General features: G+C 42.8%; 1 protein-coding gene across 1 annotated transcript in view; it reads right to left on the bottom strand.

Moving 5' to 3' along the window:
• The window catches only part of CAMK4 (calcium/calmodulin dependent protein kinase IV), a 294805-nt gene extending 280375 nt beyond the window's left edge, over positions 1–14430 (bottom strand). Inside the window, exon 1 of the mRNA XM_074952952.1 lies at positions 14228–14430. Within this exon, the coding sequence (XP_074809053.1) occupies positions 14228–14370 (143 nt within the window). The 5' untranslated portion in view covers positions 14371–14430. The remainder of the gene's footprint in view (positions 1–14227) is intronic.
• Between the last annotated feature and the right edge of the window lie 618 nt (positions 14431–15048).

Below are 15048 nucleotides of genomic sequence, written 5' to 3'. Positions count from 1 at the left end.
TTTTCTTCTAAGTTTTGTTTAAAGTCTCCTCAAGTAACTTAATAAACACGAAGAGTCTCATTTGGAAGATTCACATAAGCCACGGCAAAGTTGTAATGAGAGTGCACGCAGCTGGTTAGCTCAAATTTCAGTTTGGACAGACTTCCCTTAGAAAAGATTAAAGACAATGATGTGTGTGTATTAGTATATACCAAAATGGGATGAAAACAGATGTAAGCAGTGTCAGGATGAGCTCCACCCTGACATCTGGTGGTGAGGTGTGGCAAGTTGTGGAAAAGAACTTCAGGGGCTGATCTCATTTGCATAGGCACACCCACCCCACCTAGAATGAGGCCATAGCTGCCCAAGTGGTCACTTCAGCTGCTGTGGGATCCCCAGTGTCTCTGTTATTGGGGCAGGAAGAATAAATTGTTATTACCCTGATTATGGGAACTGTGCTTGGAACTGTACTTGGCCTTTTGTTATGATGGAGGGACTCGCCATCAACTAAGTAGCACTCGCTAGGCAAGGGTCATGGGTTCCAAAACTCTGTGAATTGAGAGAGGCTGGCAACAAGTATTAATACTTGGTGGCATGGGCCCCTGGGTGAGGGCCTTACATGCTAATTGCACTTTCTCCTCTCTCCACTGTGGAATATCAGAGCTAATTTTGATTCCATTAGGAGTCTTGTTACAGGCTGCTGAGCGTACTTTGGGCTAATGGTGCACCAGCACTGAGGCTCCCCTACTACAAGCTGAATTCACCAAAGAGCTGAACTGACTAAGAGCTGAAATCACTGAGCATTGTGTTAAGTAGCGGGGGAGCCTGAAGATATATTGTGGAGCAGTTTGTGGGATGGCTGGCGGAGCGGAGTGAAGGCCTATGGAGCTGTGGGGCAGTCAGCTTCAGATCATGTAAGGTGCCCCTTACCTCTCTCCACCCAGGTTGGGAGGTAAAGCTCTGCTCATAAACTTTTGAACTCTGGGGCTGCCCTGACCAGGGACAGAGACTTTTGGGTCATTGGACTTTTGGGTGATTTGGGGTTGCTGGACTCAAGAACCAAAGGGAAAGGGCATGCCCCAATTTGCTTGGGGTGGGTTTTTTGCTCATGGGTTGTGTTACGAATCCTGTTGGTGGTGTTTCCCCAACATAATGCCACATTGTTTCTCTCTGTTATTAAAAGGCTTTTTGCCTTTTAAGGGGAAGTACTGCCTCTTGGAGGCGCCCAGCGGGGGTGGTATATATTTGTCCCAGGTCACTGGGTGGGGGCTCGAGCCGGTTTGCATTGTGTTATTGGAATGAATCCCCTAGATACTGAATCCGGCCCTTGTTGCTGCCAACTCTGACGGGCAGAAGGGTTACACATATATTGACTCACACACACACGCACGCACAAAAAGGCTAACTGGCCTTGAATTTAATAAACTATTTGTCACAGACTTTGTTTCCCATGCCCTTGGGTTGTGACAGGGCCATGCACTAATCCAGCCTCCAGACCTCAAGGTCCAAATAGTCATCAACACAGGTCCAGGCATGGGAGATTCAGCCCTTCAGCCAAGTCCCACTTGAGTCTATCCCTTCCAGGGTTATCGGAGGTCCAAAAGTGGAGGCGGGGGCTGACGACTCACTCTCACACGCCTCCCTTCCTTCAAGTGGCCTCTGGCAGGGTATATTCTAGTTCAGCAGCCCCCTCCCCGTAAGTCACTAATAAGAGTTACAAAGTAATCGTAATCATTCGGAGGCCAGCAAACCTTTCACTGAGGGGGCTCAAATAGGCAGCAGTTGTGCAAGCAGTCTCTGTTCTCAGCTACACTCTCCTCTGGGAGAGGAGGACTGAAGGTCTGGTCTCCTCCCAGGGCTACTGCTAACTGAGCTGAGTTTCACCTTTTCAGGCCCTTCTTCCAGGCCTGACATGCCTTGCAGGTGTAGTTGGGCAGGACTGCGTGAGCCCATAGCAGTTTGTTAACCCTTGCCTGGCCAGTGCGGGTTTGTACACACTCCACCACACGTCAACAAGAGGCTGACAACAGGGAGAGATGAAGGTGTCAGAGGAACCCAAGAGAAAGTCAGACTGTTTTGTTACAGTAAACAAAGCAAAATAGTACCATTTCACAAGAGAGCCTAATCAACTTATACATTTCTGAAGATGATTTTCTTTTGTCCCTTCAGAAGACAAAACACTTAGATTTTGGGGGACAGAAAGCTGAATTTTGTAATCATAGCAAATTGCACTCACATATATTAGTATACCTGCTTTCACCCACAAAAAAGGCAGTTAGATATTCCAACCATTAATATTAATGCCCATCGTTCAGTGCAAGCACAGAATTGCACCTGGAAAAAAAAAAACGCACCACCACACACACGCACACAAAAATTGGAAAACAGAGATTGAGTTGAGGTCTGGATGAAAATCTGTCCTTCAGTCCTTCCTGACAGTTGTTTTACATTATGTTAACCTACAAAACACATCATTATAGCAGAGGATTCGTGACTGCAAAAGGGCCTGCCTCCACAGGTGCTAGGAGCAGAAAAAGAATGTCATGGACATGGTATGCTTTACCTTCTGCATTGGCAGGAGGAGATATGTGCCCGAAGAGATCAGAGAGGTATGATCCAGCCCTTAAGCTTCCTGTAGCTTAATTTGCTCATCTGTAAATCAGGGACAATGGTGTTTGGAGACCAAATTAATTAGAACATATAAAAAGCAGATTGAGATATATAAACGCAAAGAGGAGACAAAGATTTTTCAGATAAATGAGGATTAGGTCTTTGGAATCAGGGGCTTCAATCCAGCAGTTGTGCACAGAAATCACATAGAATGTTGGTCTCCAATCCTCCCTTGAAATTAATAAAAATTCCATACATTGCACAGCTGCCTAATTTGGCCCTTCATCAGTACTGGGGAAAAAGTCTGAACAACTAAAAGATCTGCAATTTGAATTATGTGCAGGTGAACTGTCTACAGGCTTATTTAGGACCTGCACTCCAGTAATTTCCCACTTTTGTAAGGAGTAACAGCAAATTATGGTTTTTTTAAACCCCATTTCAATATAATCAGTCCTGGCTGAAAAATGCTGAATGTTTCTCAGAAACACTGTCCAGAATCTCTATTTTTAAAAAGATTTTAACTAGCCTTTAAAAGTCACCCCCAACGAACTTAGAGTTTCACATCATTTTCAGAAGTACAAAAAAATGTTGACCATTTCTAACAGTCAGCTAGTGAACCAATTCTCCCCTCTCTTTACCCAATGTGCTTTGATAGCAGAAGGGCGTCTCTCTAGCTGTGATTTCATATGCAAGCCCAGGATCAGAGCCCTGTGGCTTTGGCAAACACCGACCCCCTTCAGGCCTTTGTGCCAAGGAATCGTGTTTTATTGTTATCTGTCAGGGAGCTTGGCACTCTGTTCTGCATAGCCTTATATTTAGCGTGTTATGCATTTCAAGTCCTGCAATCAGTTCCATGACCAAATTTAGCACCATACTTATCTTCTGATGACCAATAAGTCTTTCAAATAGACATCTGATTTCTTGTTCAAGAATGTTAAATTCCCCCCCAAAAAATCCTATTTAACCCAAACTTTCCAAAAACTAACACTATTCATGAGTTGAGACGATAGATAAAAATATATAAACGAGAGTGCAAGCACACACATGTACAACTCATCTGTGCTAAAATACCCTATTTTAGTATCCTGCACTCCCCCGCTACCTCCTGAGGTCTCATCCACCTGTTAGACCTTACCGTTCAGGCTGTAAACTATTTGGGGCAGGGACTGTCATTTCTGATATGTAGGTAATGTTTAAACATTAAATAATAAAGTACTCTGCCCATGAAAAAAGCTACATAACCTAATTATCTAGTTATGAAGGACAGAATATTTTACAAGCTTTTAAAATAATCCATTTAAGAATTAACATTAGTCTCTTCATCCAGTGCACAACGCCTATTGATTGGCAATGGCAGTTGCTCATGTGGTTTATGGACAATACATAACCTAAACTGTCAAACAAAATACTGGAAGAGCTGCTCAGACAACTCCTTATTTGCATTTAGAATTCATATAAAAAAAACTGATGATACAGCTCTGTGATCTGTGCTTATCATTTCTCTCCACTATCCCTTGCAGAGGAAGTTCAAAGGGGACATTTACATTGTTTGCAATGCTCTGCTTGGTCCCTCAGCGGTTACAATTCTTTCATTCTTCAGAAAACCAGAAAGTGAACTAAAGCCAAAAACTTTGTTGACTTCAGAAAGCTAGTCTCAGAAAGATTTTATTTATTTATTTATTTTAATGTAGAATAAAAAGCTAATAGACATCTACACTAATGAACAGATGTATGGCAATAACCATAACACACTGAGTGATATCCTCTATATCTTTTTATACATATTCATGTTGTTTTCATAAATTTAATTCTAAAATCATTAGGTGAATGTACCTTCCCATTTTAAAAGTAATGACATACCAAAACACAAATGTGTGGATATATAATCAAATGTATTTAATTGGAACCTAGAGCATTTGATAAATGTTGTTTTGGACTTAAAACAACAACAAGCTTCCATGTCCTATTTCCAACAGCGTTCTTACTCTTTTAATGTGCTGACAGTTCTTAAGATAGGCGAATATCTTTTATAATGTGGTCAAAACCTGCTTTTCCTGATTACAAAAAATCTTCATACTAAAAGGGAAATTACATTAGGTTTGGACTTTGTAGACCTCAGAAACTCAGTTACAATAATTAAAAAACAAGGACACCCACAAACCACAAGTTCTCTGCGCTGTCAGGACACACCAGGATAATTCTCCGTTATCCCACCCCTCCATGGGGTAACCTGGGTAAGTTCTACCTTGTTTACCTTCCCCTGGAACATTCTTCCATCTGGTGGGCCAGCTTGGACAGAATTCTGTAATGTACTATGCAACAATCCATCCTACAGCCTCATTACAGGAGATGTGGGCCTAATTTGAAAACCAATCTCACTTCCTGGCACAGAAAGACCTGGGAACGTTCTATGGGTAGTGACTCTCCCTCTTGAGCTGGAGAAGGGAGAAGCACCTTTTTCTCGCCATTCTTGAACAAACTTCTCAAGGCTGAAAAGTGGCGCTGGTGGGCTCTGGAAAGAGCTTCATCCAGCTCTCCTTCATCAAAAGGAACAGTCACCCAGAAAAGGCCTTTGGTGGCAATGACGGAGAAATAAGAGGGCAAAATGAAGAGACCACAAAAGACAACACTCCCCCATCACCCAAAAAGTTTCCATACTCTATATACCATGTGCTTCAGAGAATTTCACAGAGTCCTAGGGTCTGATTCCAGATAGTATTTTAAAAAGAAAAAGATGCTGGAACAGAGCTTTTAGTTTCTAAGCAATAACAATTAAATGAACAAGCATTTCCTGGGAATTAATGACTGGCTGGGGAAGTTGATAGCACAAGGCAAAAGCTGAGGATCATTAACCTTTGGCCAGTCATTAATTCCCTGGGAAATGCTATTTGCCAAGCTTGTCATTTTTATTTTTTAAGTATATAATATCTGACACACCATGAACAAGAGACAGGACCACTACTCAAGGGAGGGGATGGGCAAAATCTGCTACCTTACTCCAGTTGAGTATTCCTTACTCCACCAGTAGTCTCCTTGAAATCAATGGTGCTTCTCAGAAAGTGAGGGATTACTTAACATGAACAAAAGTGCCAGAATTAGGCCCTTAATACGGTGAATAGATATAACTTTAAATCTGTAGCAGCTGTGCAAAATTACATGGTTTAAATTCTGCGACATTGTGATGACACAACACAGGTAGATACAATGAAGTATATTTTCTTCTCAGTGTATGTACTTAACTCCTAATGCTGATAGGTGCTGTACACACACAGCTTAAAATACACGCATGTCTTTGCATCTTTTTTCAACGGAAAGGTTAGCGTGAGAAACTCTCTCTTTACAAGGCTACATTAGTGACTGGTATCCAGCTGGATACCAATGAGAGAGAGTTCACCATAAGGGAGGCAGAATAGTCCAATGGATAGTACACCAGGCTGGGAGAGGAGGCGGCCTACTTTGGTCTTCCAGATTTGACCCTTAGATTACCATGGCCAACTCACTTAACTTCTCCATGCTGTCTCGCAACTCATCTGTTGGGGACCATTACCCTCCTCTACCAAGGATTTTGAGATCTACAGATGACAAGTGCTATTGAAGTGCTGAGTATTATTATTTCACAAGGGCCACCACTTATAGTTGGGGGTGGGTTGTTTGGTTGGTTTTTTTTAATATGATCATTTTCTATGCCAACAAGCAGCAGGCATTAAGACATCTGTTACTGGTAGCCATCTACCTATACTACCTCATGCAGTCACCTCCAGCCCGGGTTATTCACACATCACAGGCCTAGTCACAGCCATGGAGATAACTGGATGGGCCTTGTACATCTCTTTTGTACCATACAGGGCTCCATCAAACTTAGGGCAAGCACTGGCCCATCTAAACAATAATTTAAGGTTGTTATAATAAAGTCCCATTTGGAGAAAAATTTCTGGCAACGCTTGAAATACATGTATTCTATTTCTCATATAGGTTTTCTGCAATGAGTTAAACAAACAGCTTTCTTAGTTCTGGACTGCAGATTATAGTGCTTTTGCAGAATTCCTCATAGCTTCTCAAACATCTCTCTCACATCCTAAAGTAACTGATACAACTCCATTATTTTCAGCTTCTGAAGCCCAGACACATCTGAGTATTTCTAAGAATTTTTACCTCAAGGGTAAGTATTAATTTTTCATGTGACAAATACAAATTTTCTGGATACTTTTTAAAACCAAAAAGCCACCACAAAGATGGATAGCTGTTGGAACAAATAATGCCATAGAAATAATAAATATAAACGGTTCTCTGGAGTGTAACATTCTCCATTTTAACAGTCCTTCCATAAACACAAACAAGCTGTGAAAATTATACAGAAAGATCCACCTACAGCAACCATTTCAAACCACCTCCAGCACTTATTCTACAAAAGAAATTGAAAGGTTCACTTGGTTCACAGTACAAGACATTCTGCATATTAATTAATAAGGGGTCAGTATGCAAATACAATGTAATACTCTGGAAACACAGTATATTCTGTCACTGCCCACTCAGAAATCCTAATTCTTGATTTAAGAGCGTTTAAACCCCATCCCCCCTATATATCCTGTCTAGTTTACAAGTATAACTATATAGAGAGCAAATGACAGACATCTTGCACACAAAATAAAAATATTGCTCAGGATGTATGCATTACTTTTCTAAAGTATGCATGGTAATAGAACTGAACCTGATAACCTCTAAAAACCAAATCCATTTTGTGTTTATTCCCCAGGTAGCACATCTTTCAACGCATCTGTAATTGAAAATAAGTATCTGCATGTCCCAATCAGTAGTCTATTTTGTTTGGTTTGAAAAACTTTGCTCACATTACAGTATAAACAAATTATATGTTATAAGATGAATTTAGGTCCCATGAAAGGTATCATTGACTGCACTGAAAACTGAACTCCTCTCTTTTCCCACAGAGCATGCAGGAGCAGCTTCTGCACACTGCCCCACTGATGAGCTTTAGGCCATTCCTGGAGAAACATGGCAGGCTTAGCAGAGAAAACAAACATTGTGGAAGCCAACAAAGTTAACAATTGTTGTGTGGATACCTTTGTCCACTGGGAATTACTGTAGACTGAATCAGCAAACTCATTTCACATAGACTATGTTCTAACCATGATATGGTAACAATACTTCAGTCACGGTACTATCAGGGTCAGACTCAAATAAGCAGTAGTGAAAAAGCTCTATTTTCAGTTACCCATTTCTTGAGCCATCTCAGAGATTTAGGTTTAGATTCTGCAATCCTCATTCCAGCTAGGGAGAGTCTTGCCTGAATAAGGCATAGATGACATATTAGATTAAATCCTGGCCACATTGAAGTCAACAGGAGTTTTGCCACTGACTTCAGGAAGACCAGAATTTCTCCTATAGTCTTTAAGCATTAGCAAGCAAGTTTTACGATTAAGAAAAAAAAAGAGTGGACCAAATTCTGTGCTGCTCTGGAAACTCATCTTCTTGCAATTCGAAGTGGCCAGACACATCTTTGTACTGATGTTTGATTAAAGCTCAAAAGCATGAATGAATTAGGCCATTTCTGACTTTAATTACACATCCCTGCCACCCCACTGAAGTTGAAGGCTAAATGGGCTCCACAAAGTAACTGAGCGTGGAATTTGACTTGTGACATTTGGACTTGGATGCTCAATACTGTCTTATTTGAAAGTGAATTAGGAAGATGCAAGTCTTTGTACCACCAATAACACTCTTCTGAACATACAGGTAGTAAGAGATTTAAACAGGGTTGAAAGGGTTAATAAAGAATGTTTCTTGAGTCATCAGTTCGGGAACTTCCAAACATTCTTACTGTACCTAACTGCCATCTCTGATGCCTTTTTGCTGTGGTGACCGCATTTTTTCTGTTAATTGATATTAGGGTCCAGTCCTTCGTTCCTTGCACATCGGTTAGTTCTCTATTTTACTGCAGCTTCAATAGGAGTTCTACATGCATAAGGATTTGATCTGGCATCCCTTAACCACAGGCAGTTCTACTAAGAAAGTAAATGATTTTTAAATTTCTCTTCTTTTATGGCATTACAGTACAAGTTTGCTCTGAATTAACCTTTAATTCAATTAGTGGAAAGTTGAAAGTTCCTACATAAACAGCATATTAATTTATCCTATTTTTATAGAAATAACATTTGTGAGCAGACAGCCAGATCCCGAAAATACTACCGGGACAGTGCTTTCTACTGCAACTTCAATACAACTACTCAGAGCAAGCGTCATATTAATTCGTGTTTGCAGGACCAGGCCTTAGAGAGGCAGAAGAGAATAATCTTTTCAAGTACTTGTTCAGGCTGCTTTGATAAGTATTCAATTATTTATACGTGACATAACTCAGGGTAGAAATTTGTTAATTAGAGACGGATGGGACAGAGTAGCCTAACTCCAAAGCTACTACATTGTCAGAGCTAATTGTTACAGACTCTGGTTCAACACTTGCACTTTCCAAAAATATATGGGAGGAGGGGGGAAGAGACTTGTCTGGCAAAAAACTGAACAATGAGTCAGTGTAAAACAATGAATTAATACATTCAATACTAGAATCGAGACCACAGTGTTCTTTTAATATAAAGATCAAATTACAGAGCTAAAAGGTCTAGATTATGAAGCCAACTTGAAAATATGAAAGTCTCAGTTATTAACTCCATAAAGGCCAAAATCCTGCTCACCTTATTTGTGAAATCTTAATGGGACTACTTGTATTAGTACGGCAATCAAGATTGGCCTACCTCAAAAAGCATTTTTTCTTTTTTTTTTTTTCTTTTTTTGTGTACTGCAGAATAACCCACCATTGTAGCAAGCAAAGATTGTGTCAAAAAACAAAACAAAAAAATCTGAGTGGTATACGTATAGTTTAACAACACCCAAAACAAACTGAGCTTCTCAATTGGGCACAGAAAGCACAGTCTGTACGACATGCAACTCTGTAGGTGATCTATTTATGAAGAGGAACTACAAAGCTGATTTGTAGGTTGTCGTCACATGAAGTTCTGCAAGGTGATATGACAGCAGACAGCACTGGATTAGAGTTTCAAATAAAATGTATTATTGCCTTCTAAACATATGCAAAACTAACCCATTTCTATAACAATAATGCTGCTAAAACAAGTGCTGTTACCTGACTTTAGAATTCCCTTTCAATTACTGCTATATAACAGCTTTCATGAACAGGATTATTAACATAAGATGTTAGCACGGCTCACTCAGCATCACTAAAAGATGGTGGGTTCACAGCACACAAGTACTTGAGCTCACCCTGCATTGTGTCATTAGGGATTGAGGCCTGGATACACAAAGAGATTTAGGCATTGCCGCACTGTGTCTTGCAATGCCTAATTTTTAGGGACCTAGGAAAAAAAATCCACAGGAACAGTGCTAAGTCTGGGCTGCAGAGAGGTATCTCTCTCTGCACAGATGATCCCCAAACTGGAACCCCTCTCCTGGAGTCAGGCAGCTTAAGCACCTACATAGCTTCTTGTGGTAGCGAGTTGCGCAGCTGCCTCGCTCCACACAAAACAGCAGCACCAGTGCCATGCCCACTCACCTGATTGCTTTAACCACTGGGCTAAAAGATTTGCCAGTGTTGAACCTGGATCTCCCATAATTCTCTTCTCTGCCAGAGTGGGGAAGAAAGGATCTGAGCAGGGGTCTTCTACCTCTCAGAAGAGTGCTCTAACTGCTAAGCTATGGGATATTCTGATGTGGTGCTCCCTCAGTCTCTTCTCTTGAAGCAGATCCATTAGGTATAAATAATGAAAGTGATTGGAGCAGGGGAACAAAACCTACGGCCTCCCACCTCCCAGGTGAGTTCCCTAACCACTGGGCTCAGTGGAACAGTCACTGGGCACATGAGCAAGAAAGACTCTGTAAACCAGTGGTTTGGCCACCCACCTTAGAAGTTGAAGACAGACAGTCCAATTCCCTTGCTCCAATCACACTTTCATTATTTATCCCCAATGGAACAGCTTGTACAGGAGAGATTGAGGGAGCCCCCACATCAGCATATCCCACAGGTAAGGGCTCTAGCCACTAAGCTGAGAGGTAGGAGACCCTTTTCAAATCCTTTCTCCCTGCTCAGGCAGGGAAGGGCATTGAACCTGGGCCTCCCACATCCTAGACAAATGTTCTAATCACTAGACTAAAAGTTCTAATCTGGCTACCACCACTACCATCCTGGCCAGATTTTGATTAGGATTTGACCTGGTAGGCAGCCTCTCAGCATACCTACTGGATCTCCTAAGAAACATGTACTCTAAAAAAATATAGGCATTGAGTGAATTTTGGCACCTACAGGATTCAGTGCAAGTTTTGTAGATCACAGTGGAGGCAAAAACCAGGACTTACGTGTCTAAGTCTGGGGTTTAGGCATCTAAGTATCTTTGTGGATTGGGGCCTGAGTGCACAGTGCTTTCCCAATTCCCATTGGAAATAGAATGGGAACTCTGGGTGCTTAATAGCTCTCAGGATAAGGACCTTGATGAGCATTACACTAGCGAGGCTATACTTTAAATGAGAAGTTAGCCCAGAAGGTTTCTGATGATGGTTCATGTGCACAGAAGAGTCCAATGTCATTTTTTGACAATGAGGGAATAACTAGAGACCCAGCCAGAAATATTCCCTAATAGTCAAACTGTGTATGAGCTGTTGGCTCTGCCAACAATCAATACATTAGGAACATTAAACTTTTCTGTCACTTTCTGATTCAAGATACGGAGTGCATAAAATTTTCCATACCAAAATAAATTATATTCAATACAATTCCAATAAAAGTGATATCTGCAGATATGTTCACAACTTAAATTGCTTTTTTTAAAAAAATGCACTGAGTATCAAAGGAGTCATTTGTTACGTAATTTTATCTCTCCTCTTCAAATAAGCTCTTTATACTAATCTCAATTGCATAAACTCTGTACCTGATAGTACATAACATAAAAGATTTTATGTTTCTGGGATACTACAAGTGTAGTATTTTATGGTTAACATTGCTGGAAAACCTTTTCTCAGGATATTGTGAAATGCAAACTCTCAGCTGAAAGACACACTGGGCAAGATACAGAAAATATACAACTCACCAATTCTGCCACCTACAGAGTATTAACAAGTGCTGTATTGTTAAAGTCAAATGCATAGAATATGATTCATGAAGGCTTTTCGGTTCAAGTTATTATCTATATGGTATGTGCGATCATCATCATAAGTGACAAAAAGGGAGGAATGTTAGCCAAATACTCAATATCCAATAAGATTTTGTTTTTTTTAAAACTCGCAACCATGTCAGTTCAAGGTTTTACTTTTCTTTTCAGGTAAAAACATTGTAATTACAAGTCCTTCTGTGAATAAACTGATGCAACTGTGCTGTCATCTGTGAAATTTTTCACTATGAGATCGCTGATCTCATTTTACTTCCTACTCTGTAAAGTTTATGACAACTCATCCATCCCCATTATACATGTTACTGCATCACATCAATTCTTTTACTTTCCACTTCTAAATGCAATATCATCTGCTGATAATTCTATACTGATACAGAAAATTCTACACAGATATAAAAAAGGAATACTTATGGCACCTTAGAGACTAACAAATTTATTTGAGCATAAGCTTTCGTGAACTAGAGCTCACTTCATTGGATGCATGCAGTGGAAAATACAGTGGGGAGATTTTATATACACAGAGAACATGCAACAATGGGTGTTACCATACACGCTGTAACGAGAGTGATCAGGTAAGGTTGTTTCATGTTCTCTGTGTATATAAAATCTCCCCACTGTATTTTTCACTGCATGCATCCGATGAAGTGAGCTGTAGCTCACGAAAGCTTATGCTCAAATAAATTGGTTAGTCTTTAAGGTGCCACAAGTACTCCTTTTCTTTTTGCGGATACAGACTAACACGGCTGCTACTCTGAAACCTACACAGATATAGAAGACAAATATTAAATGTTATGCTGAGTTTTAGTTTAAAAATGCTTAGAACTGTTAAATGACTGGAAGAAGTGTGCTGTGACAGTAACACGGCACGCATGAATGAACGTGTACCAAACATCAATTCACTCAAATACTGGCAATCACTTCCTAAATTGTATTGCAATTCCTAATGAAAAGAATGCAGTTCACATGTAAAGGTCCTGTTCATAGGCTCATTACTTCAATGGCAACTTTGCCTGAGTAAGGACTGCAGCAGCGTGCCCAAATTCATGCAAACGTGTCTAGTATAAAAACTCAGAACTAGACTGTCAATTTACTTACAAGTGTGGCCAATTCACAGAAATTCTTAACAGTCACTCTGCACAGTATTAAGCCCAGATTCTCCAAACACTTACGTGGGTAACTCTACTAATGTAAGTTACTCACATGGCTAAGCATTTAAAGGATTGGGCCAACAGTGTGTTTTTCTTAAGAAATTAACTGGTATTTTCCTTTTAACATAGGACTTGCATGACTTTCGTTCTGAACCGAATTTGTTTTCTGTGTTTGAACATGCGTGCACACCTGCAAAATGGACAGATACGCATCCAGCACAAAAATACTGACACCTCTTTGGACCATCGTTTACAGTTTAACTTTTTCAGCTATTAAAATCAGTGTGCATTCATCATCAAGACACTGTAATTGATAGACAACAACAGTAAATGCCTCATCTTGAGCTTTCCTAGTACAAAAGAGGCAACCCTGAAATGTGTTAAATACTGTAAACCTTAGAGGGAGCAAAAAGGTGAAATGTCTACTTCTCAAAATAGTTATGGTGCCATCTCTGTCAAACCAAAGTAGGCAGGTAACAGGTGAAGGGCAATAGCTGTACATGCTGGTCAACATGAGGACATGATCTCCAGATGGTATTTGGAATATATATTCTCTTCCGCCGCGCCCCCCCCCCCCCCCCCGCCACACACACACACACACCAGTACAGGGAAGCCTAATAGTTTAGGCTCTTCCCAGATAATTAGTGCTAAATTGTTCCCATACAGGGCTTCTCTTTGTATCAACATGTCAGTTTATAATCCTGCTTGCAACTGTTTTAAGTGATTCATTCTCCCCTTCACTACTGAAAAGCCACTAAAGCAAGCTGGTATTTAAGTTTAATTTCCCATGTCACTGGTCTTAAACAGCAAAAACAAAAAGTTTACCATCACTATCATCATCTTGATTGTCCCCTCCCCAGCCAAAAAACCCAAACCCCCCCGTAAGTCTTCATCTCCCTCTAGCCCTGGAAACGCGGGGATCTAGGAAATGCTGCATACCCTACATGTAGGGGAACTGCCATAGAGCCAACAGCACTGGGGAAGAGGCGGTCTCCCTGGCTGTCACATCTCTCTCCTCCGGTTTCAGGCACCCCCCATGGAAAGAAGCCAGCATGAGGGGTCGGGGGAGAGACTCTAAATACGAACCATACTCAAAGGAAATGCAGCAGGCGGGGGGGGGGGGCAGCCAGCCCCACCTCGCAAGAGAAAAGTCCCCGCAGCTTCTGACACCGGTTGCACGCGTGGGATCGTGCCCTCCCCAGTCGCGGCCACAAGCCAAAGCCGCCGGCTCCGCCGCCCCGCGCAGCGGAGGATGCCCCGGAAATGCCCCTCACCCAGGGCGGCAGCAGCCCGTCCCTTACCGTCCCAGCTCCGACTCCAGCTCGAAGTAATGGGCCAGGGTGTCTTTGTTGGAGCCGTCGATCCAGTAGTCGGGCGCCGCGCCCCCCGCCCTGCCCGCGGCGGAGGCGCTGGAGGACGAGGAGGGCACGGTGACTTTCAGCATGCCGGGACCCCGGCCGGCCGGCGGCTGCCTCCCGCTCCGGCCAGGCTGCGGAATCCGAGCGCGAAGGCGGCCGGGCTCGGCGCTTCCCCCCGCCTCGCCCTCAGCAGCGGCCGCGGCTCCTCTCCCGCGCGCGGCGGGGAGCTGGGGACTGGCTGGCGGAGGAGCCCCGCGCTGCCAGGAAAACTTCCAGCCTCAGCAGCTGCTGCGCTGCCAGCCGCCCGGCAGAGGCAGGCGGGGAGGGAGCGGACGGGGGTCCGGGGGCGGCGGCAGCAGCAGCGGCGGCAACACACACCGCGGTGGGGAGCGGGGGCTGCAGCTCCCAGGGGAGCCCACAGCAAAGCCGCCCCAGCCCTCCCGCAGCGGCTCGGTCCTGGCGCGTGGAAGGTGTGAGCGGGGGCATCCAGGGGCGGGAGCAGCGCCTAGAGCCACGCTTGCGGTTTCTTTACTTGCTGGGCTACTGCCATCGCCATCCACTTCCCATTAAAGTGATGCTGGAGTCAGTCCCGGGATCGGCTGAGCGAGCGCAGAGCCTCCCTCTGGCACCGGCCCCTTCAGCCTCTCTCTGCCTGTATGCGAGCTGCAGCCAGTACACCAGGGTACCTGCCTGCCGCGCCGCCTTTCCCCGGGGCCCTAATGCGCTCTGGGTTCCTCTCCGGCCCTCGCAGCAGACTGGGAGAT

The sequence above is a fragment of the Natator depressus genome, chromosome 5 (assembly GCF_965152275.1).
Source record: "Natator depressus isolate rNatDep1 chromosome 5, rNatDep2.hap1, whole genome shotgun sequence".
NCBI lineage: Eukaryota > Metazoa > Chordata > Testudines > Cheloniidae > Natator > Natator depressus.
The sequence above is the reverse complement of the archived record's forward strand: the minus strand, read 5'-3'. Positions and strand labels throughout refer to the sequence as shown.